Source organism: Tyto alba, unplaced genomic scaffold, assembly GCF_018691265.1.
Source record: "Tyto alba isolate M040663 unplaced genomic scaffold, T.alba_DEE_v4.0 Super-Scaffold_14, whole genome shotgun sequence".
Lineage (NCBI taxonomy): Eukaryota > Metazoa > Chordata > Aves > Strigiformes > Tytonidae > Tyto > Tyto alba.
Window position 1 is genome coordinate 2,103,699 of NW_024881276.1, and position 21,583 is coordinate 2,125,281.

Here is a 21,583-nt window from a genome sequence, read left to right on the forward strand (position 1 = left end):
GAGTCCTTTTCCTTCTCAGAATAGGAATTTGCATCTAAAAGCCAATCAAGGGCAAATCCCACTTTGTAACCACTTGAAACAATGCTTTTTTCAATGACAGCTGGCTATTCAGAAATGCTCCAAGTCTGCCCGTGGGTGACAAGCATTTCACACTGTAAAATGGCGCCTGAGACTCCTCTGTTAGGATGGGAAAGCAAAGAAGGAGGCTTAAAAAACCCCTTCTTTTCCCCGGATCGCTAATTAACAGCATAAACTGCTTCCTTACATCAAGGGCACTTCCTTTCTGCTTTTCTTGGAAGAAAAACTCCGGCATTCTTTTTCTCTCCTAAGCAAGTTGCAAAGCTTCTCCATGTTAAAGCAGCGCATACGCTCCTGAAACAGGGTTTCAAACTCAAGGATGGCAGTTGAACTTGTTCTCAGCCCTTGGACTTTGCGACCTTGGGGCACGACTGGTCCATCACAGCTCCTGCAAAGCCAACTACAGAATCTCTTTGATCAAGGTGGATGGCTACAGGGCAGGGCTCAGCTACTCCCCCCCCCCCCAAGGACCACACGAGCACTTCGGCACCAGATTCTCCACTCTTTACCCTCAGGAGAAATGTGATTCAGCAGCAAAGATAAAAGAGGTTGCTCAAGTTTTTTGCATCTCTATTAAGGCTCAAAGATGACTCAGTGTTTTCCGTGGCATGACAGAGAAAATCTTGGGGAACAGGGCACAGGTCTGGCTGCTGGAATCTCCAGGGGGACAGAGGATCAGGACAGGAGCACTGATTGCAAGAGACCTTCAGCACTAATTAGAGGCCTCGAAAGCTAATGAATTTCAAAACTTTGACATCTTAACAACAAATCAATAGTTTCACGATTTTGAAATATCAGTTATGTCTCAGGAAAGCTCATTTCATGACCGCAGCTCATATTTAAAGATGGAATAGAAGTCAAATGCAGACAATTAAAAAAGAAAATTTATCCTTTTGAATTGTGAAATGTTAAATATTCAGCTATACCTATCCTAGTAATTAGTGAACAAATGGTATGGCATCACCTTCTACTGGATTTTAAAGGAAAATATTAGTGCTTTGGCACTAATCTTATTTTCCTACTTTGAAAAGCTAGTGCATACCCTATGCAGTAAATGCACAATACCTGCCCGAACGGCACCCGACTTCAATGAGTTATTCAAGCAGGCCGCTCTGCATGCACAGTGTTTCGTGATCAAGTCTTAGAAAATGATCTGATTTTCTCAGCTGTTTCTCACGTATCGTACTAGTGTCATCACACCCTTCTACTCTGCTCACATTCAGGTACTTGAAGACATCTGTCCCTTACACTTCCTCAAAAGCAATTTTTTTTTTCCCGGGTGCCCAAGAACAGATTTACCCTTACTGCCAACAGTAAGGTTAGGAACAACCGTGCCTAACTGCCACCACTAACGTGTTGTGTAGACTTGCTCCGAGTTTACTACAGCTCATGTTCTGCCTGTGGCAATGCAAGAGGCACCGGCAACGCTTGGTCAGCAGCTGCAAATCACAGAAATGCTTCTTAGCAGAGTCATTGCAGTGTTCATCCCATGTAGCAGCTGCATTACTATTAAAACACACACTTTTTTTTTTTTTTTTTTTTTTCCTGTGGCAGAACTTTTATTCGGAGGGAAATTATAACTTTTGCATTTACATGGCACAAATTATATACAGTACACTTTCCATGATAAGAATTATGATGCTGTTCACAGAAAGGTATCAAATTTGAGATAAATAATGCATAAGCTAAAATATACAAACCAGGGGTGGAGGTGAAACTATTGGCAATTTTTATTATCTATAGAAGAATTTCAAGGAATAATGTTAATTCAATGTTCAAAAATTTTTAACAAACTTCTAGTAAAGTTAGTTGAAATATTTATAATACTATTCAGTTGTTGCACAGTATTTCCAATATACAATCAAGAAGATGCACAGAACACAACACTTAATATGAAAAAAAAAGCTCTTGCACCCACAATTTAAAGGTTTCACTGCCTTTTGGATGCTGCACTACCATATTTATATAAACATTTACAACACTTCAGTAAACACAAAGGTTCTAAATGTAGTGCAGCATTATGGGGGGCCACTTTCAGCTCTTAAAATAAATGTTAAATGCCCGTATACTGTGCCATTTATTCTAAGCTGATGGTTTAAGCTGTAACCCTTAATTCCTACACTGTGAGTAGCAAACACACTTTCCCCACGTTCAGAAGATTATCACCCCTCTGACTACACGGTCTATATTCCGAGACCTAAACTGTCCTTGGCTTCATTGCCATTTTGGCATTTTGCCTCAGTGCTTGTGACAACTAGCTCCTATATTATTTTTCTAATGCCCTGTTAAGTAGTCCTGCGTAGAATCTGAAGCAAAGGAATCCGCATCTTCATTATCAGAATCATCACTACTGTCATCAGCTGCTGGCTCTCCTGTCAGTGCTATTCGGGCGTAATCATCAGTGTCTATAGACTTGCAGAAGTGAATGGCATACTTCAGTTTTTCCTCTAGTACTTGCTTACAGGAATACCTGGGCAGCTTCAGGAGAAAGAAGCAAGTGTATGACTCGGGAAGGAAGTGGTCTGGAGGGTTGTATTTATCCAATACCTGTCGAAAATAAAAAGAGCGGTATTTTTGATTCACTGCCCAAACCGCAAAGAAACACCAAAATAATACTGGAGAATTTTTTTAACAACATGTTTGATTTGTGATTCTGATGCCGAAGCTTCTTAAAAACAACATGAAAAGACCAAATCCGTTTTCTCTACACTAAGGAAATAAATACAGACAGGCATATATGAGCTGCTTTGATTATGAATATGTGGTTGGGAACAATAGAAAAAAGATTGCATTACTTCAGCAAATACCAAAATATGATTTGAAGAGCAGGGGTTTTTTATTTTAGCTGGAATGATTAACTGAGCTCAACGAAGCGCTAAATAAATGCCAGCAAAACCAGCTGATGACTGACTGCGGAAAAATAACCGAATTCAGAGAAGCAAATGGCCAGGAAATGAAACTAATATCCACTTGCCCAAGTCAAGAGAGAAAAAACATTGATGTACGTTATAGGTCTCTGTTGCACCGTCCAACCTTCGGCGTAACGCTGCGCAAAGGGTCTGTTCTCCTGTTACGTCGTGCTACTACTTCTCCACTACCAGCTTTTGGAATTAAAAACCCCACCCCCCGGCCCATGCACCTCACCTGAATAACGAAGTCCCTCCCTCTGAAGTCTGCAATAGTCCTGGGCAGCCTTGTTCTGCCCCACACGAAACGCAGGAAGAGAGATCGCTCGGTATTGGAGAAGGACTCCATCACCTCCCAGAACCACTGGATCAGGGAAGCAGTTGGTTCAATGCCTTTGTAAGTTGCTACAGATTTCAGAAGGTGAAGTGGAATATCTGGGCTTCCACATACCTGAAAAGTAAAATATCGTGAGAAGCTACAGAAGTCTGATCCAGTCAATTGCAGGTGGTTTGTTCCCTCCACTCCTTTACAATATTTAACCAGCTTTTACACCGACAAAAGGAGCACTCAAATCCTTGAAGTGCTGAGCACAGTCTCCTATTAAAATCCTACTAAACGTACATCTTCCCATCAGTGGGCAATAACAAAACCTTCTTTCACATTCCCGAATCACGTAAAGGATTAAACATTTCACTTGGAACACGTATCTCCAATTCATCTCCTAGGTCCCTGATTTGTGGGGCTTGGGGGATTTTTTTGTTTCTTCCAGAAATAATTCATTACATCACTGCTCAGCTGTATCAAAATAACCTTATTACCACACCAAGAGGTCAATTAAGTATCTTCTAATCTTTCCTTGGACAAAATTTTGCAATCAGAGAGAGACCGGGGTAAATAGCATTTAATATGGGGTTTGGATTAGTAAGACGTAAGTGAAGAATCTCACTCCAAGTTAGTCTAACAGATGTAGCAAAGCAGAAATTAATACCATAGTTTCCAGTTCATATCCCGTAAAGAGTGAAAGCAGAGGAACTGGAACAACACGAGCCATCCCCTCACGAACTGCCGCAACTTGTTCGTCAAATTCGTGAAGCCTGCAGAGACACATTTTCAGAGTTTTGGTGAATGCCATTTCTCATCATTGCTCCCAGCAATTCCTGTGCTAGCAAGGAAACTTGAACCCTTCTCCCCAAGTTTCCAGGTATGTGCTGAGGAACGTTCATAACCACAGATCACACGAGCTACTTGACTTGTAACGGTTTCTAAACCAATTCATACGGACAGATACTTCCCAGTGTTTAAGATATTTTATTTCCAGTATTATTCACGTGCCGTGTCTGGCAAGACCCTACCAATACCTCACTTGGAAACAACACGCCCTTCGGAAAAGAACAGCTGTGCTTTGAAACTCTGCCCCCCAACGTTCCCAACGCTAGATGAACGTGATGGTAAAAGAAAAACAAGTCTGAACTAAAACAGGATGTCTGAGGGGACAAAAGTTGTTGTATTTCAAGTCCGACACAAATAAGTCTAACATTTTGCTGCTTCTGCTGCCACCCATGATTTGTGTTTTGTCTTTTTTTTTTTTTTTTTCTCTTTTCCCCTCCGCTGCCAAATAATTTCCGAGATGTCTTACAGAGCTCTCCAGAGCAGAGATTCCCATCATTGATAAGCCCCGTCCTCAGGCTTCTCACCCCCAAAATAAACAAAGACATCAGGACAAACTTGGTCTTTTGCATCCACTTTTTCACATGGATTCTATTCAGGTAGCTAGTCTTTCCTCTCAATGGCTACGTAAAACTGAAAAACCTGATATTTAATCTAAAACATTTAACTGTTTGTTCCAAAGGCCTTTTAACTGTAAAATGCTTTCAAATTGCTCATGTCCTTTGAGGATAGTCAGAATTGGCAAGAGAACAAGAAGGAATTCTTCAAAGGAATGGAACACTTTATACAGGTATATCATCTCTCCATTCCAAATTCAATTTCTCCCTACTGTCAAAACCAGGTTTAAATATCAATTCATAACCACTTACAGAAAAAAAAAAGAAAAAAAAAAACCACCACCACTGTAAATTCAGTAGTTGCTGGCAGATGCTATAACTACAAACAAATAAGCAAGTATATCGTGCTGACACAGTCCTGCTTAAGCACTCTGAAACAGGGAACTACGGCAGAGAGAATAAAACAGCTACGAACCAGTTTCTCATCCAAATTATCTACGTTTCCATATTTCAACAGGCACTAGGCCCACTGCTTCACATAAGATGCCTACGGCGTCTTCCCAGATGTACTCCTTTAGATTACCCAGCTAGGTATTTAACCACCGGCCTGTCTCCTCAAATACTAAACAATTATTCTCACTGATTTCAGTGCAATCCTCAGCTTTTGGCACCTGTGGATGGATTTACTCGTCGGTACATCGGTGTCAGATTTATTTTACAGCGTCCAGGGAATGAACATTTTGGTTTGTGTATTCCAACCTAGGTAAGAATTCAGCTGGGATGGCTCCTGACTGCAACTGATGATAGGAAAAACTACGGGAGCAGTAGTACTAAAATCTAAGCTCTCTCCACAAAGAACTTAATGATCAAGGCTGTTACTTTACTGCATAGGAAGAACCAGAGGACGGGACATTTCTCCACCTGTAAAACTGTCTGCCAAAACTGCTCTCTGTCAGGACAGCTATTCAAACCTAGCAGGTACGGCTCTAGTTTATTTTGTTTCCTAAAAATTAAAGTTTAATCTTTTCTCCTTGGAGAGATTAAAAGAAATCAGAAAATCAACACTGTAATCACATGAAAAGATTAAAATACTTGTATACAGTTTAAGCACTATATTCTTTAAAAGCTTTTACATAGTTTCTAAAAGAAAATGCTTATTCGTCTCAATAATTTGAATAACTTATTCAACAGACCTGTAGTTTATTGCCAGCCTCACGTATTCAGCTCTGTTATCCAGTGTAATATGGGTATATTTTGAACTCAACTGAATATCCTGACCACTTGCGTTAGGCACGGTGAATGGGAGGCTCATAGCTTCAAACTCTTCTGAAGTAGCTTCGTTGTCTCGAATGTACATAAGCCCAGGAATAAAATCTTTATCAACCTTTTGAAAACGAGAAGCCTGAGTTAGTTTGCTAGCACTGTACAACAGTATCTCTTCCATACCAGAAGCGGTGCATCATGTGTCATCTTCCAAAGGCACTGTCAAATGTCTGACCACAACCTACCTAACCTCATAAAATGGCTTAGTATTTTACATAAAATTTCATTATGCCGGGAGGTGGGAGGTGCCTGTGTTCCAGATTTCAATCCTTTTGGGGAACATTTGCCAGGAAACTATTATATAAGAAAATGGATTTAAAGCTTAAAAACATAACCATCTCTACAAAGTCCAAGGCTGGTTTGGGTACAAAAGCAATCCCCTTACCAACAAGTAAACAACTCAATACTTTTACAGTAAGTACATTTCTACATGACAGCATTTGAGAATGGAAACCTAAACCCTACTCCATATTTACCGAGCTCAGTAAACAGAAACTGAAAGTTTGTGATGCTCTGTATGTGGGTACAAACTATTTTCAGTGGTAGTTTGAACTCATTTGCTTTCACTTCAAAACAGTGTAGGCTTGTGCACCCAGTCAGTTACTGCATCTTGGCACAACAGACAGCAACAGCTACAGAAAGGTCTACTGGAAAGTAGTTCAACCACAAACACATGAGAAGATCTGAGAACGCTCTAGAATTCAAATAGCTCATTTAACTACTTCTGAACAACTTCAGTTGCACTCACTGTTGAAACTGTAAAAGTCATACCTATATATTGGCTCAAAATGTAAAAAGCCAGTCAAAATTCACGTATATAGAAACCAGAAAAAACAATCACTGGAGAAAAATTTATGCTAGAGTCTGTCTGCCTTCTGTAAATTACGTCCTACTCAGGAATCTCTACTTACCTCACTTAGATCAGCAATTGTCAGGTTCATTCCTGCAAGCTGTTTCCACACTGGCTCAGCCAGGTTGAGGCTCAGAGGGCTGCCAGTCCGGATGGCAATGCCCAAAAGTACACCTGCAAGTTTAAACAATGTATTTTTTAATTTTGTTTTGCTTTGGTTTTGTTAGACCCCCAATGTTCTGATCATGCAATGCAAGTAGAACGTCACAAAGCTGCTAAAAAATTACCAAGGAAACGAAACATGTTCATATGCAAGAGTGACTTGGCAGCAGGATTTAAGAGGAAACAATCTCTGTTCGCTCCAGATTCATCTCTCCCATTTGGTGTCACAATTAACAGAGGGGTCAGCCCATTCTGAAGCTCCTCACACATTTCTGCTATTGACTCACTATAACCTCCACCGCAATCATCCACGGATTCACCTTGGAGAAGACAAAAAAAGACTCAAAATTAAATGTTCTTTCAAAATTAAATGAAGTTAAAATTAAATTAAATAAAATTAAATTAAATATTAGAATAAACTGTATTTCCTACCATGGGGATGACTATGTAAACAAAGGTTTACTAAAAACTACACTGTCATATCTGTTCATACAAAAACCCTTTATGATTTGCTTTATGTTTGGGTATTTCCAGCTCACTGTAAATCCTGTTCTTTAGAAGATTATATAACATATCACAGTGTCAAAAATACTATTTTGCCAGAGTGTAACACATTTTTGTGTTATACACTAATCAAATAAACAGAGGTAGAAAGTCAAAGCAACGCAGTTCCTAAGTGACATTTTGAAGTAGATATATTTTATGTATCTTATATACAGTAGATAGAATGATTCTTCAATCTCAAATATTTTTCATCAAAAAGCTCAAGTGGCATGTGAATTGTAAAAACAACTCTACCAGTAAAACCAGCTAGCCAGGATTATTTACCAATTCAGACAGCTGAAAAGCAGGTTTAGGTTTTGAAGAACGTTTGTTGTAACTAGAAGAGTTACCCTCAGAATGTGAGGAGAACTACAGACCCATTTCCACTAATCTTGAGATTTTTTTATAAAATCATTTAAAAAGGCTTGTTTACTTCCTAACATTTTAAGCACCCTCCTCTGCCTACACACATACATTGTCTCTGCCTTCTTTCAGGTCCTCAAAAAAAAACCAAAACCTAAAGTTAAGTGCAAAATAGCTGGGGGGGTAGAGAATGCTCTTACCAACAAACTTGACTTTCCAAACGCGATGAGGAAGCAGAAGGCTATCAGGGCTAAAGGAACTCATTTTAGCACACATCTGCCCAAACACTGACTTTGTACCATCAGGCCCAGCCAGTCCTCCTTTACTCCTAGAACGTTTTACCTATTGAGAAAGCACAGTATAAAAGTCACTGCAAGAACATCATTCCGCTGGCATCGCTGTGCAGATCAGACCATAAGATTAACGGTTAGAAAACACTAACGTGTTCAGTGAAACACTTGCAGATGTCCACGGTGTTTCTTGTATATACGTGACATATACGAAGAGGAAACACATTTCAAATTACAGCACCTCAGCGTTTATCAGTACCACCTCACATCCATCCCTATATATGGGTATCAGACTCTAATGCACAATCCGATCCTCTCCAGGAGGATGAAACCACTTAAAATCTCAGCCCCGAGGAGCCCGGAACTATTTCAGAATCACGTGATGGTTGAGGTTGGAAGGCACCTCCGGAGGTCATCTAGTCCCACCCCGCTGCTCAAGCAGGGCCACCTAGAGACAACTGCCCAGGACCACGTCCAGACAGCCTGCAAATACCTCCGTGGAGAGAGACTCCACAGCCTCCCCGGGCGACCCGTGCCGGTTCTCGGTCACCCTCACAGTGAAAAAGTGTTTCCTGATGTTCAGGGGGAACCTCCTGTGTTGCCGGTTGTGCCCGCTGCCTCTGGTCCTGTCACTGGGCACCAGTGAGCAAAGCCTGGCTCCCCCTTTGCACCCTCCCTTCAGCTGGGCAAAAAAAAAAGAGATGCCCTCTGAGCTTCCTCTTCTCCAGGCTGAGCAGTGCCAGCTCTCGCAGCCTTTCCTCATAGGAGAGATGTGCCAGTCCCTTCATCATCCGTGTGGCCCTTCACTGGGCTCTCTCCAGTATGACCACGTCTCTCGTAGCGGGGAGCCCAGCACTGGACCCAGCACCCCAGCTGGGGCCTCGCCAGTGCTGAGCAGAGGGGAAGGATCACCCCCCTCAACCTGCTGGCAGCGCTCCTCCTGATGCAGCCCAGGGCTCCCGTTAACCTTCTCCACGGCAAGGGCACGTTGGTGGCTCACGTGCAGCTTGGTGCCCACCAGGTTCTCTTCTGCAAAGCTGCTTTCCAGCTGGGTTACCCCCAGCCTGCACTGGTGCCCGGGGCTGTTCCTCCCCACGTCCAGGACTTCACACTTCTCTTTGTTGAACTTCATGAGGTTCCTGCCAGCCCATTTCTCCAGCCTGTTGAGGTCCCTCTGGATGGCAGCACGACCCTCTGGGTCTATCAACCACTCTCCCCAGTTTTGTATCATCAGCAAACTTGCCAAGGGTTCACTCTGCCCCGTCATCCAGGTCATTAATGAAGATGTTGAACAGGACTGGGGCCAGACTTGACCCCTGGGGTCCACTCCTAGTTACTGGCTTCCAACTAGACTTCATGCCACTGATCACTACCCTCTGGAACTGGCCGTTCAGCCAGTTTTCAACCCACCTCAGTGCCTACTCATCCAGCCCGTACTTTGTCAGCTTGTTTCTGATATAAAAATAGGACATACCTAGACACTAAGGAGAAAGAGTTACTGGTTCCAGGATAGGCTGAGCTGAAACTTCTGCAATAGGTCCTATCTCTGTGACACGGCTGTGTAACTGGCAGTGACTACTACGATTATCACCATTTATAAGCACTGCAAATTCCAGCACCTCTGCAGCAGAAGAAATTTTTCAGCTAATGCTTGGATTTGCGCAAATGTGAAAGACAGTATCTGTTCATCTAGATCCTGACTGCCACTACATGTCCTGAACTGACCTGAAAATGCTGAATGATTGTTCTCGTTAATTCCTATGACCTGACGTAGTTATAACTGCTTGAGACAGTCTTAGATCAAACACAGCCGACCACAATGATGATGACCATTTTTTTTTTTTTTTAATGAAGCTAAAAATTTGGAGGTTGATTAGTCCTTTGTAATTTTACTGTTAGAGCTGGAAATACACAAAAACAACAGGTGTGTTCACTGCAGCTAGGCAGAATGTCAGTTGACAACCCTGTGGGGTTTTTTTCTCCTAGATAAGGAATTTTACATTCCCCCAACCACCAATACTTTACTTATCTTTAATTTAAACAGTTCATTGTTCACCTGTCTCTACTCACCGTTATATCTGTTCATCTTTAAAGGAAAGTGGAAAGACTGAGGGGTATCAATGATAAAATTTGTTGATAAAGTTTTCTTCCCCTATTTCTGAAGAAGCAGCCAATGCCTTGGTAAATTCAGTTTTTCTGGATTGTAATTCACTTAGTTAATGCATCCTGTATCTCTACTCATACATTCGATGGTCGAATCTGGGTACAATTTTCATACATAAGACAGAGCAGAGGCTGTGTTGTTGGCCAGAAAACTCAACACATGTTCTTATAATATTCATTAATGATAATATTTAAATATGAATCTATGACACTTACTAGGACCCTCGAAAAATGAGTAAACGCTACCAAAATACATATGTATACAAACACACAGAAAAAGTGTATGTTAAGATTTAATGAAGATCCATAAGGAATTTAAGGAAAATCCCATGCATTGTGCTGCAAGAGATGCACACAAAGCGGGTAAAAATACAAAAAACATTTCACCAGTATAGGGAAGAAAGAAATGGAAAGTAAACAGAAGGCTGGAAAAACCCAAGGTATTTTTTTTCCACTCGGTGTTCTGCCATTTATATTCTCAATCTGCTCTGACCACAAAGGGACTCCTACAGTGCACATAGTTCACCAATACCCGTGAGACTGTCCATTCAGAAATAACCCCGACTCATCCCTCTGATCTGTATTTAGTTCTGCTCCAGGCTACGGTGCATCTCAAAGTCCAGTGGCTCTGATGCTGCATACTTCCGAATGCTTTGGATGGCACATCTACCAGATTTCTTTCAGGTTTTATTAAAAGGCTGACATGCTCAAGTCGTCCTCATGTACAAGATGCTCTAGATGTTCTGTATCAACACAAGCTGGTTTTAATTCAATGGATTTCTAAGAAATTTGGATGCCCAAGAAATTTTAAGTTGAAAAATCACTGAGTTTTCTCTTAAAAAGAGGAAAGTACGAGCACAAGGCCTATGAAAGCAGTAGTTAATTTACTGTTTTTTCAAACCTCAGACCTAAAATACAAATTAAACAAGTGGCAATAAAAAGCCAGTCCTGCCTGAACTGAACAGGACGGCATGCACATTTGCTATTATACATTTAATTTAGTATATATTTACTAGAAACACAGAGTTTTCATTTAATCTGATCATTTAGATGCAGAAATGGTTGTTAAAAGCCAAACTGCAAAGCAACGTAAGGACACCATGAAGGATTATTGACATTTCTTCCAGCACCTTAATATATTGCTTGCTGACAAAGACAGATGCCCATGTTAAAATTTATTAGGTTATTAGCAGACAGTAAACCACTCCACTGAAATATGGTGAAAATTCATGCAAGTATGTTTAGGTCACAAACCACCACAGGTGTTTTAACTTTTTGTTGTAGAGGTTTGGAGCACAGCACCTTGCTCATGTTTCCAAGTCATCCATATATCATATATAATAAGTACCCTGTGGAATCTATTTTCTTGAACAGGGTCAGATATAACCCTCACTGAATATATGCTTTATTAACCACAGATTATGCAGTATCTCAAGATTTTAAAATACAGTTTCAGTCTTCTTGCTGATGACATAACTTTTTAGCATAAAACAAGTTAATACGTTAATGCCCAAGAAGGACTTTCATAAAACAGTCTGCCATCAGAAGATACCAGCTCGTGGAAAACCAGCTTTTCTTGGACCAGAGAGAAATGCAGCTGCTCAAAAGCACCATTCAGTGAAGCGTGGAAGAATCAAGTTCAAGAACATGCCCCGGTGACTAATCATTCATTGTGAGCAGAACCATGCATCAAAGGGGGAGTGCACTCAATCTGTAATCTGACTAAAACGTTCTGAAGTGACAAAGACCTAAATTTAAGTTCTTTCTCTGAATCTGAAGAACAAAACTTTGTATTTGTCTCAAGCAGCCTGAGAGTACCCACTGAAATACTGGCCATGCCATGGGACTTTCTCCAACCCACCAGAACTTGGGAGAAAAATAGTACGTAAAGCCATGCACTCTGAGACTAACAAAAAAGTTCATGAAAAGATGGCAACTTATCAGATGGATTCTGCTGAGAATGAGAAATATGTACTGTTAACATACAAGACAGATCTATGAAGAAAACACACATAATTCAAGGATATGTCATGAAACCAATCTACAGAAGAGGCAGAGAAGTATCAGTGCTATAATCATAGGAGTACAGACCCAGTCTCACCTGTACTTTGAGCTTTCAGTTATCTATGCTCAAACTGAAACGCTACAGAAAAAATACAGTATAAAATGGTGCAGAGTAGAGAAAAGACTATTCTACACAGGCAGACAAAAAAAGCTTAGCCCGATGAGTATAGGAAAATGAAGGCTGTCATGAAATGAGTGTTCTTTAAAAGAATATTTGATAAGGGAGAAGACAATAACCAAAAAGGAAGAATGTTATTTAAACTAGAGTATAACACTCAAAAGAATAATTCATTCAGTGATATGCTGTGCCTACTTTAAGACCAGATAATTTTTAATCATCATGCTAGTGAGATTTCTGTAACCCACATTTAATAAGGAGCCCTAGTGAGGAAGAAGAAACTATTCTTAAAGTGGGATTTCACATATCCATATGTGTGATATTCTTCCCATAACAGTAGAGAAGATTGAACCAGGAGATCATTTGCAATATTACATTCCTGAAAGCAGAGATTCTCCTTAACAACTGAAATTTGTTTCCCTTTTAAAAGGAGGAAGTTCCTTTCAACTGCTGTGCTAATCTCTTTGATGTAAAGGCAAAGATGTGATTTAACAGTATTATGAACATATCAGCCTATAGATCATAACACTCTGTCCATTTGACATCACATGAGCTACACTGGTACTTAAATACTGGGTACATCTGATCTGCTGGTAAGGGTAAGAGGGTCAGTAAGTAAACTTGAGCACCAGAGCCCTGTCTAGACTTAGTTCACTTTCTGGCACAGTCTTTGACTACTTCTACTAAACCTTTCCAGAACAAGGCCCAGGTGCTGTTTTGGAACATTTCACTTAACAATCATTCCCCAAAAGTACTATAGATAAAACTGCATCCAGTTTGGTTTCTTCTGCTCTACACAGTCCTCCAGCAGTATCCCAAAGTGTCTGTGTGCATCCAGGCTTTCCCTCATGCTACACGTCAAAGTGGAAAACATCTACCCCTCAATTTTATGCTACAGAAATACCACGCTGGCACTCGGGTGAGTTGCAGTACAGCCGTTATATTGTGTTTCACACACCTTGAGCAAGAAAACTACATGAAACTACTGGGTCCTACTATCACAAGGCTCCCAACAGAAAAGATACAGGGCCAAGTTGTGCGTAAGGTGAAGGTGATCTACTCTAAAGGAATCTCTTCCATGTAAAACTTGACCTCAGAAGAAGGGAGTGGTGTTTGGCTTCTACACCAGCTGTTACGTACAGTTCTTGTACTTCCAAAGAAACCACTGAACAACAAGGTAAGCTGAGGAAATATTTTCAAAACCAAGTCAGTTATCCAAAGGAAGATGAAGTGAGTTGACTGCACCGTATAATATATAAACTGTAAGAAATCTTTGGGAAGCAAAAGGATCTTAAAGCCTAGCTGCAGTTAAACTCACAACTGCAAATAAGATGAAAATTATTAACATGGAGAATTAACTGTATGAGACTATGCAAGGCAGCTTTGAGTCTTCAGTTAAATACTATAAAGAATCAAATAGTTTAAGAATCCACATTTTCATTCTCTGTAAAAGCTACCTCAAGAAATTGTGACCCATAGTTGCTACTGTGTAATCAAGCCACATTATGAACATGTTCTTCTTTCACCCTTCCCTTGACTCAATCTCGGACAGACTTGTGTTACAGCAATATTTCACTTCCCCCAGAAACTATGAAGGGAAGCCCTGCAGCTACTAGTTCTCCTCTAGAGTTCAAGACAGATTCAAGTAACAAACTGGAATACAAGAGAAAGCCTGTCTTAACAGTAGGAGGAGTACACTAGGAAACGAGCCCAAAGCCTACTCACTAGTTTCCTACTTAAATACTTGCACTGCTTTATTGGACTTTCTGATTTCACACACACACACACACACACACACAAAAAGTAACAAGAAAATCTCTGACACTCTCTTCAGCTTCCATTTCCCAAATAATAAACTAAAACACCACGTTTTAATCTCATAACTTTACCACAAGAAATTTTAAGTGCCCAAAGAAAATGGCAAAGCAGCAGAAACAGGGTCCAGCCACAACTGGATGTACTTCTGTTCACTAAGAAAAAACTAATTAGTCAAAATTTTAACAATTTCTCTGTTCTAACCTTACAAAGAGTAGGTTGTCTTACTTTTTACAACATAAAATTAAAAAAAAAAGAAAGACACCACTAAAGGAAAGAAATGCGTGACAATTCTGTATGACCTGGCTTCGGTCCATTTAAAATGAAAACAATGTTTTACTATTCAGTGTTACAGAACGATCTATGAAAAAAAGACATATCTGGCCTAAGGCGCGACATTACATTTTCTAACGTCAATGGTAAGGAAAAAAGCCCTCTTGTATCAAAAGGTTCTGCAATCAATATGACCACATGTGATGACCAGCAAAGGACAAGAGTTTATCAGCCTGATTTTTAATTATATTCAAGGGATTTTTTTTTTTTTTTTTTCCCCCCTTCATGTTCCCTGTTATGAAAGTAACAGCTGAATAATTCAACTGAAGATTTGGAAGGGTAAGAAAGGCTTCAGGATCCCTACTCTCAAGGTATCTCACGTGGTGAGTTTTGAAAAGCAGTCCTTTGTCAAGCAGGACCCACTTTGCTCATAAGAGTCTGAATTGTTCGCTTACGATTTCAACACGTGTCCCCTCTCCCCCCAAACTTCAGTGCAGATGAAAACATACTGAAAAGAAAATAAGCAGCCCTTGCTGCATTCACTTCTTCATTGTTTGATTCTCTGATACAAATTCAACTCTTCATTACTCGGACACCAAACAGCTGCAACAAAGGGACTTGACCAACGTAGAGCATTGTGGGCTGAACAAACAGATGCTAAAATCAAAACTTCAGCTTAAGATACCTGTATTCTGTTGAGCTCTACGACTGGCCCATGCTGACGATCTCTCACCATAGTTGCTTGCACAACTTTTCTGAAAGCTGCCTCCTAAAAAAGGAAAACACAAAAAATTCAAATAGCGGCAAAACTGCAGTCAAATAAGAAAGCTGCAAGTATTTCACAGATAAGCACATACTTAGTTCGATTCAGGAAACAACAACAACAAAAAAAAAAAGACTCTTCAGCATAGAAACTGATAGAGAAACTGATCCTGCAATGCTGTCCTTCAGCAATTTAACACTAGAAAAGGCATAACACCTCTGAGTCTTTCTTTAGAAGAAACAGAAACAAGCATCAGATACTTCTGAAATACTAAAAATAAATAAAATCAACAGAAGAAAAAGCCGTGAGATGCTACTTAAGGATCATGTTATTTGTGCTAATACAGTTCAAGTCTGAAACAGTCAGGGATACTAGAAAAGTAAAGAAGTCTCTCCTGTGTCACATAAAACCACGGCTTGAGAGGTTGTACTGCACCCAGATTCAGTTATTACTAAGCAACCAACATGCTGCTGAGTGCAGTTATAAACTAATTTATACCAGAATAATATATGTGTATGTAGAATAATTAATGTTAGAGAAAAACAATCCAAAAAAACAAAGATGAGATCATCTTGCTACGGAAGGCAATAAACGAAAAACAAATAGAAATTAAAAAAAAAAATAAACTTTTCATGCAAATTCAAGTATTTGAGGTTCTCTCATGAAACATTTGCATCTAATTTTACACTGTCAGTTTCAAGCAAGCTTTAAAGAGATTTGTAAGTCTTTAGAATCTCTGGAGGTAAGCCTGACTTAAAGGACTAGCTATGAAATATGGCATCACAATTTCTAGTGTCTCGAATATTTTTGATGCCTGATATCATATTTTATCTTATATCTGAAGTCTTTCTGTAATCGTTCTGCAGACTCTTAAAGTAAATGATGTTGAATGTGCCTCCTGTACACCCATCCCTACACCTAACATCATATACCTAAAGACTCCCTATTAAGAGCACTAACATATAAAAGTGTCATGAACAGAATATCTAGCATTCCCCTCCCCTTTTTTCCAATCTAGGTTTTGATGAAAAATGTGTGGCATTCGTCTGTGAAGCACATATTCTGCTGGACTGCTCTATTACACAATTTTATTGAAGTCTAGAGAAAGAGACCTTGAGACAATACATGCCAAGGAATCTAGTTACAGGACATGTGTTTTATTTAAGGACATGGAACAGCACTGCAGAGGGAAACTTAACTTCTTCCCTCTTCAAATATACCTCCCAGCAGATTTTGTCTGTTTATATAAGGTTATCATTTTTTTGTTAGACAAGTTACTATGACAGTGAGAACATTCAGATCCAATACTGATGATCATACCGAAGGCAAGTCACGTTTGTAAACGCTTGCCGTACCTGAAGTTTTGAATAAGGGTTGTAACCTTGAAGCATTCTAATTATCTAGATTTTCTCAAGACTGACTTTACTTACAACTGTAAAAGTGCACTTACTTTACCAATTTGAGATTGAACTCCTACGTATTCTGTCTTCACTATTAGCCCAATCTAAAACAAGTTTGCACTTGCATAGAACTTTGGATCAACTAGTATATCACCTGATTATCACAACTGAAATACTAAAAGCAATGACCATTTCATACCTATCTTTCCCACCCACCCCCCCCCCCAGGATAGCATCTTCTGAATACTTTAGAAGACTTCAGCTACAATACAACAGAAGCTTTACAGTATAAAGCCATTTTCAAGATCAACACAAAAAAGCACAATGATGAACTGAGGAAAACGTAACAAAAAGAACACATTCACAAAGAAAGAAGTTTGCATAGTCAGAATGCAGATATTTGAGACACGGTTTACAGAACAAATTGAGAAAGATAGTTCTAGTCTCTTCAGAAAGAGTTTAAACAGTACATTTCACTTAGAGTGACGAATCACTCCTTTAAAAACATTCTGATAAATACCTTTCCCTGTGATATCAGTATTCCCCGTAACGTGTCAAACCCAACTGAGGGTCCCTGGCCAGTTTCATCAAGTCTTCCTTCAAGATCAAACATTGGAATGCAAGGACAGAAGAGTTCAGAAATGTGATGCAACAGCAGAAGCCTGTTTCTCAATGAAATGATGGGAATTTCCTGCAGATGATTGTACTCCATAGGAACCTATGATAAGTCAATGATATCCAAATTACCATATACTTTATTTTATTAAATGGAGTAATTATTTGTAAGACTTGTAGGTAAAATTTTATTAGAAATTCAGATATTTGCTTATTCGCATTGTCCAAACTTAATATACAGAGTTCACTTGTTTATAAAAGATACTAGTAGTGTTCATCTAAACTGAAACAAGCATTAGAAACATGACAGTGAAGACTATTCTTGCTATTCCATACTTTACAAATGTCTTTATGGATAAACAGACACATTTTACAATCCTGTTGTCACGGCACCCAGGCAATACAGCTGAAAGACAGAATATTCCAAACCAATCTTCTCAATATAAAGCAAGGAATGAAGAACTCCTTTGGAAGGCATAATATTTTCATAGCTGGAATACAGAAGTAAAATTCCTGCCAATCTGCAAACTGAGTTACTGTTCTGCATTGGATTAACAACTGAGTGAAGAGGCTTTTTCGCCTCAGAAAACTGGAATCCTTCTTTGGAAACAGGGAAGTAAAGCAAAGTAAGTGGCTCAAACTCTAAGACAACTCAAAGCACGCTGAGCTCATGCAGAGATTTATAAAGGAACTAAGTCTACTGCAAGATCGGCGATAAGCATACCAAGTATGTTTAAAATCTCAACACAATAAGCCAAAAATATTACCTGTGTAGGGAGCTTGCCAGCATTAGCAGGCTTACTGGTTGACCAAGCTAAAGTATGTGCAGAGCCACAGGCCACTCTGTTGATCTTTTTACCCTGAAGTGCTGCAACCAAGCGCGGTCTTTGGATGGCATTAGTTGTTCCATCTCCAAGTTGCCCTTCATCATTATCTCCCCATGTATACACTTCCCCTAAACCAATAAAAATAATTAAATGTGCTGAAGCTAAAACAGAAGCTTTTGACCTTTTTTTTTTTTTTTTATTAGCATTTTTAAGTCATTTAACCAAATGAAGCCTTGTACTGTAATCAAGATTTCTAGGACAGATAGCCATCCTGAAATTCACTATCTAGTGCAGATCAATCTTCAACGACATGGTTAGGCCCATGGTCTATGTAAAGAAGATAGTATAAAATGAGTTTATTTCCTCATAGTTTGCATAACTTAAAAGTTCTGTTCCAGAAGAGGAGGAAATGGTGGACAGAAAGAACAACAGATAAACCAGAAACAGCCTGTATTTGATGGTTTCATAGCAAAAAAAAAAAAAAAAAAAAAAAAAGGCCAATATTAAAAAGAGAATTAGAAAAGGCTTAACAGTTTGCATGAAACAAAAGAAAAGATCCTATAATAGGTTGTATTACTGGAGAGGACATTAAAATGGGTGCTTACTGTTGCAAGATAATTGGAAAATGCTTTTAAAATAGCAACCTTGTTTCTGAGCATTCATTTTCTGCAGCTATATCCCATTTCACTAGCACTTATAAAACACTCAGTTATTGTGCAGACTTGTTAATTACATGTGGGAGTGAGTCTGCTACAAAGAATACTCAGTATCTCAGCCTGCTCTGTAAGAAGCAATATTGTTTGTGCAGTGCTTCATTTAGCAAGTTAAACACTTCAGCAGGCTCAGAAGACCCTGTAAAAAGAAAAGCCAAATCTATTCATTCTACTGCTTGACCAATCTGTAATTACTTTCAGAGCACTGTAGTTGACGACTCGCATTTATGAAACTTCAACTCTTTATTTTTTATTAATTAAAAACTTTCAGTTGGTTTTATATTATCCTTTTAAATCAATGACATGCTTGCTGCTCAAGAAATATGCAACATCTGGCAAACGCAAAAATAGGTCCATGCACACAGAGGGCCAGCATTTTTCGCAAGGACAACCTACAACAGCTGCCTAAAAAAGAAAGTTTCGCTTGTTTCAAATTCAGTACTGAGAACTAAGTAAATTATTTGACTTTTATACCATCCTCAGTGCAGCAAACACAGTGCAAAGAGCCAGTAGCAATTGCAATGACTTTCTTTCCTTGCAGTCCCTGCACTTGTCGTGGTCTTCTAACATGGTCATCAGATCCATGGCCTAACCGATGATAATCTCCTTTGCCCCTGCACAGAGAAGGTAAAACATTTCAAAACTGCGGTTTTAATTGTGGAAAAAAACAGAACAGCAGACTGTGTCTGATATTTGATCTGTAGAAGTATTTATAAACAGTCCAATACCAAACTGTATTCCAAATATTCAACATTAATCATCCCTAGCTCGTTCGGTGTGGATGTGGTTCTGATGATACAGTAAAAATTCTTAAACCTCCAATATGCTGTTCCTACTTATTCTGTGTAGGCCCTTTTACCACTTTTGCAGGGGTTGTTTGGTTTTATCCCTCTTAAAAAGAGTCAAGTGTCAGAAGCATTCATCTGCAAAACCAGTACATTTACTGACCTCAGAGTCTGAAACTTTGTACAGTTTAAGGATCTCCCTAACGCCATGCGAACAATGGGGGAGAAAGATGTTGGGAACGGATTTTGCTTCGCTTTTTTAAACACTGAAGTCTAGTAGTTTAAACTATGAAATTTGGAATGGCATAGGGAAGATTAAAGCAACAAACTAAAAATCAAATTCTCAGACTACAGCCACCACAAGCTGGACACAGATAATTTACGAGAGTGTTATTTGTGCTAACATCTTCCACCTTGCACGACACTTGAGGTTTATACTTCTACTGGCCTCCTTGAAAATTCTGCATCTTGCAGTGGTCAGTGCCTGGAACAACTCTGTACTTGGGTCTCCAAGACAAAATACTTCAACTTCTCATTCCAATAGCATCATAAACTGTTCCCCAAAGTGGTAAATTTTATTACTAATGAAGACAGAGGAACTCAAAACAGTTTTTGATGAGGGGGAGAATCAACACAGTGAAGGCAATATAATACTACTACCTCTTGCAGACAAGGTAGTGTCTGACACTGTTGAAATAACTAATACAAAATACTTACCACGTATATACAGCTCCAGATTTGGTAAGAGCCACAGAAAACTGAGATCCACATTCTACTTTAACCACTCCAAGTCCCGTGAGGGAATCAATCTAGGAAAACAATATCAAACGAAATCAAAGTCAATGAAGGAGGCTACAGTTTCATAGACTGCACCAGCTTGAGTAAAATACAACGTGCAAGTGTGTGTCCATGTGTATTTATAAACGTGTACGTAGTTCATTTAGCAGAATTCTACTTATTTCAGCTTTCTACCATTTAACACTGAAACATTAAAAAGCAGCACAGATTTGGAAAACTGTTGAAGATAATCTCCAGTACGTTTTGCCAATAGTTACTCAGCAATTGTCCCTTAGCAGAAATGGTAAGGCTCTGGCTCCAGATACTCAACGTTAATCACCCCTAGCTCATATGACACAGATGAGATTCTGCCTACATAGTAAAAATATTTAACACCCCAGTACACTCCTCCTATTTATTCTGTGTGGGTCCTTATGCCACTTTGCCATCAATCCTAAGGGACTGATGATTGATGAAACATAACCAAGCTATTTTCATATTGTGTTACATCATGAAAAAAAAAAAAACGTTATTTGGGACCAGCTGGTAGACTTTGTCCATTTGGAAATGGAATGGGGACACCTGTATCCAGGTAATAAAGTGTGATTCTGGATTAAGAATCTAAGATTAACCGTGCATAGGTATACACGGTGGCACTCACACACATTTCTCAAACACAAACAATGTTCATCTTCATCATAACAAGTGCTGGAATTCAAATTAGATGGCTACAGGGATTTCATCTGTAATATACTCAAAGTCAGAGATGCATTCATAAAATAAGATTACTTTTTAATCGATACCCCCTTTCTGAAAAGAAGTTATGACTTCAGCAGTATTATGGAAATGTATTAATATGTGAAAATATGAAGATTTCTTGGAAAAACCTAACGCTTTGACGGGAAACAAAGTTAAAATGGGAAATACTGCCGGAACCAGCAAAGTTCTGCAAAGAAAAAAAACCTTCAAGTGCAACTTTAACAGCCAGCACAAAAGGTAAAGACTCATCATTGTAGTCTACAAAGTTCAT

General features: G+C 39.3%; 1 protein-coding gene across 8 annotated transcripts in view; it reads right to left on the reverse strand.

The window, feature by feature from the left end:
* Positions 1-1,878: 1,878 nt before the first annotated feature.
* Positions 1,879-21,583, reverse strand: part of HERC2 (HECT and RLD domain containing E3 ubiquitin protein ligase 2) — a 114,384-nt gene continuing 94,679 nt past the window's right edge. For all 8 annotated transcript variants that reach the window (XM_042788890.1, XM_042788891.1, XM_042788884.1 and 5 more), the window contains 12 exons: positions 20,494-20,585; positions 19,466-19,605; positions 18,219-18,406; positions 17,357-17,554; positions 15,359-15,442; positions 8,151-8,292; positions 7,170-7,364; positions 6,944-7,056; positions 5,903-6,093; positions 3,974-4,079; positions 3,223-3,435; positions 1,879-2,625 (listed from right to left, as the gene is read on the reverse strand). In XM_042788890.1, the coding sequence (XP_042644824.1) occupies positions 2,353-2,625; positions 3,223-3,435; positions 3,974-4,079; positions 5,903-6,093; positions 6,944-7,056; positions 7,170-7,364; positions 8,151-8,292; positions 15,359-15,442; positions 17,357-17,554; positions 18,219-18,406; positions 19,466-19,605; positions 20,494-20,585 (1,935 nt within the window). In that variant the 3' untranslated portion in view covers positions 1,879-2,352. The remainder of the gene's footprint in view (positions 2,626-3,222; positions 3,436-3,973; positions 4,080-5,902; positions 6,094-6,943; positions 7,057-7,169; positions 7,365-8,150; positions 8,293-15,358; positions 15,443-17,356; positions 17,555-18,218; positions 18,407-19,465; positions 19,606-20,493; positions 20,586-21,583) is intronic.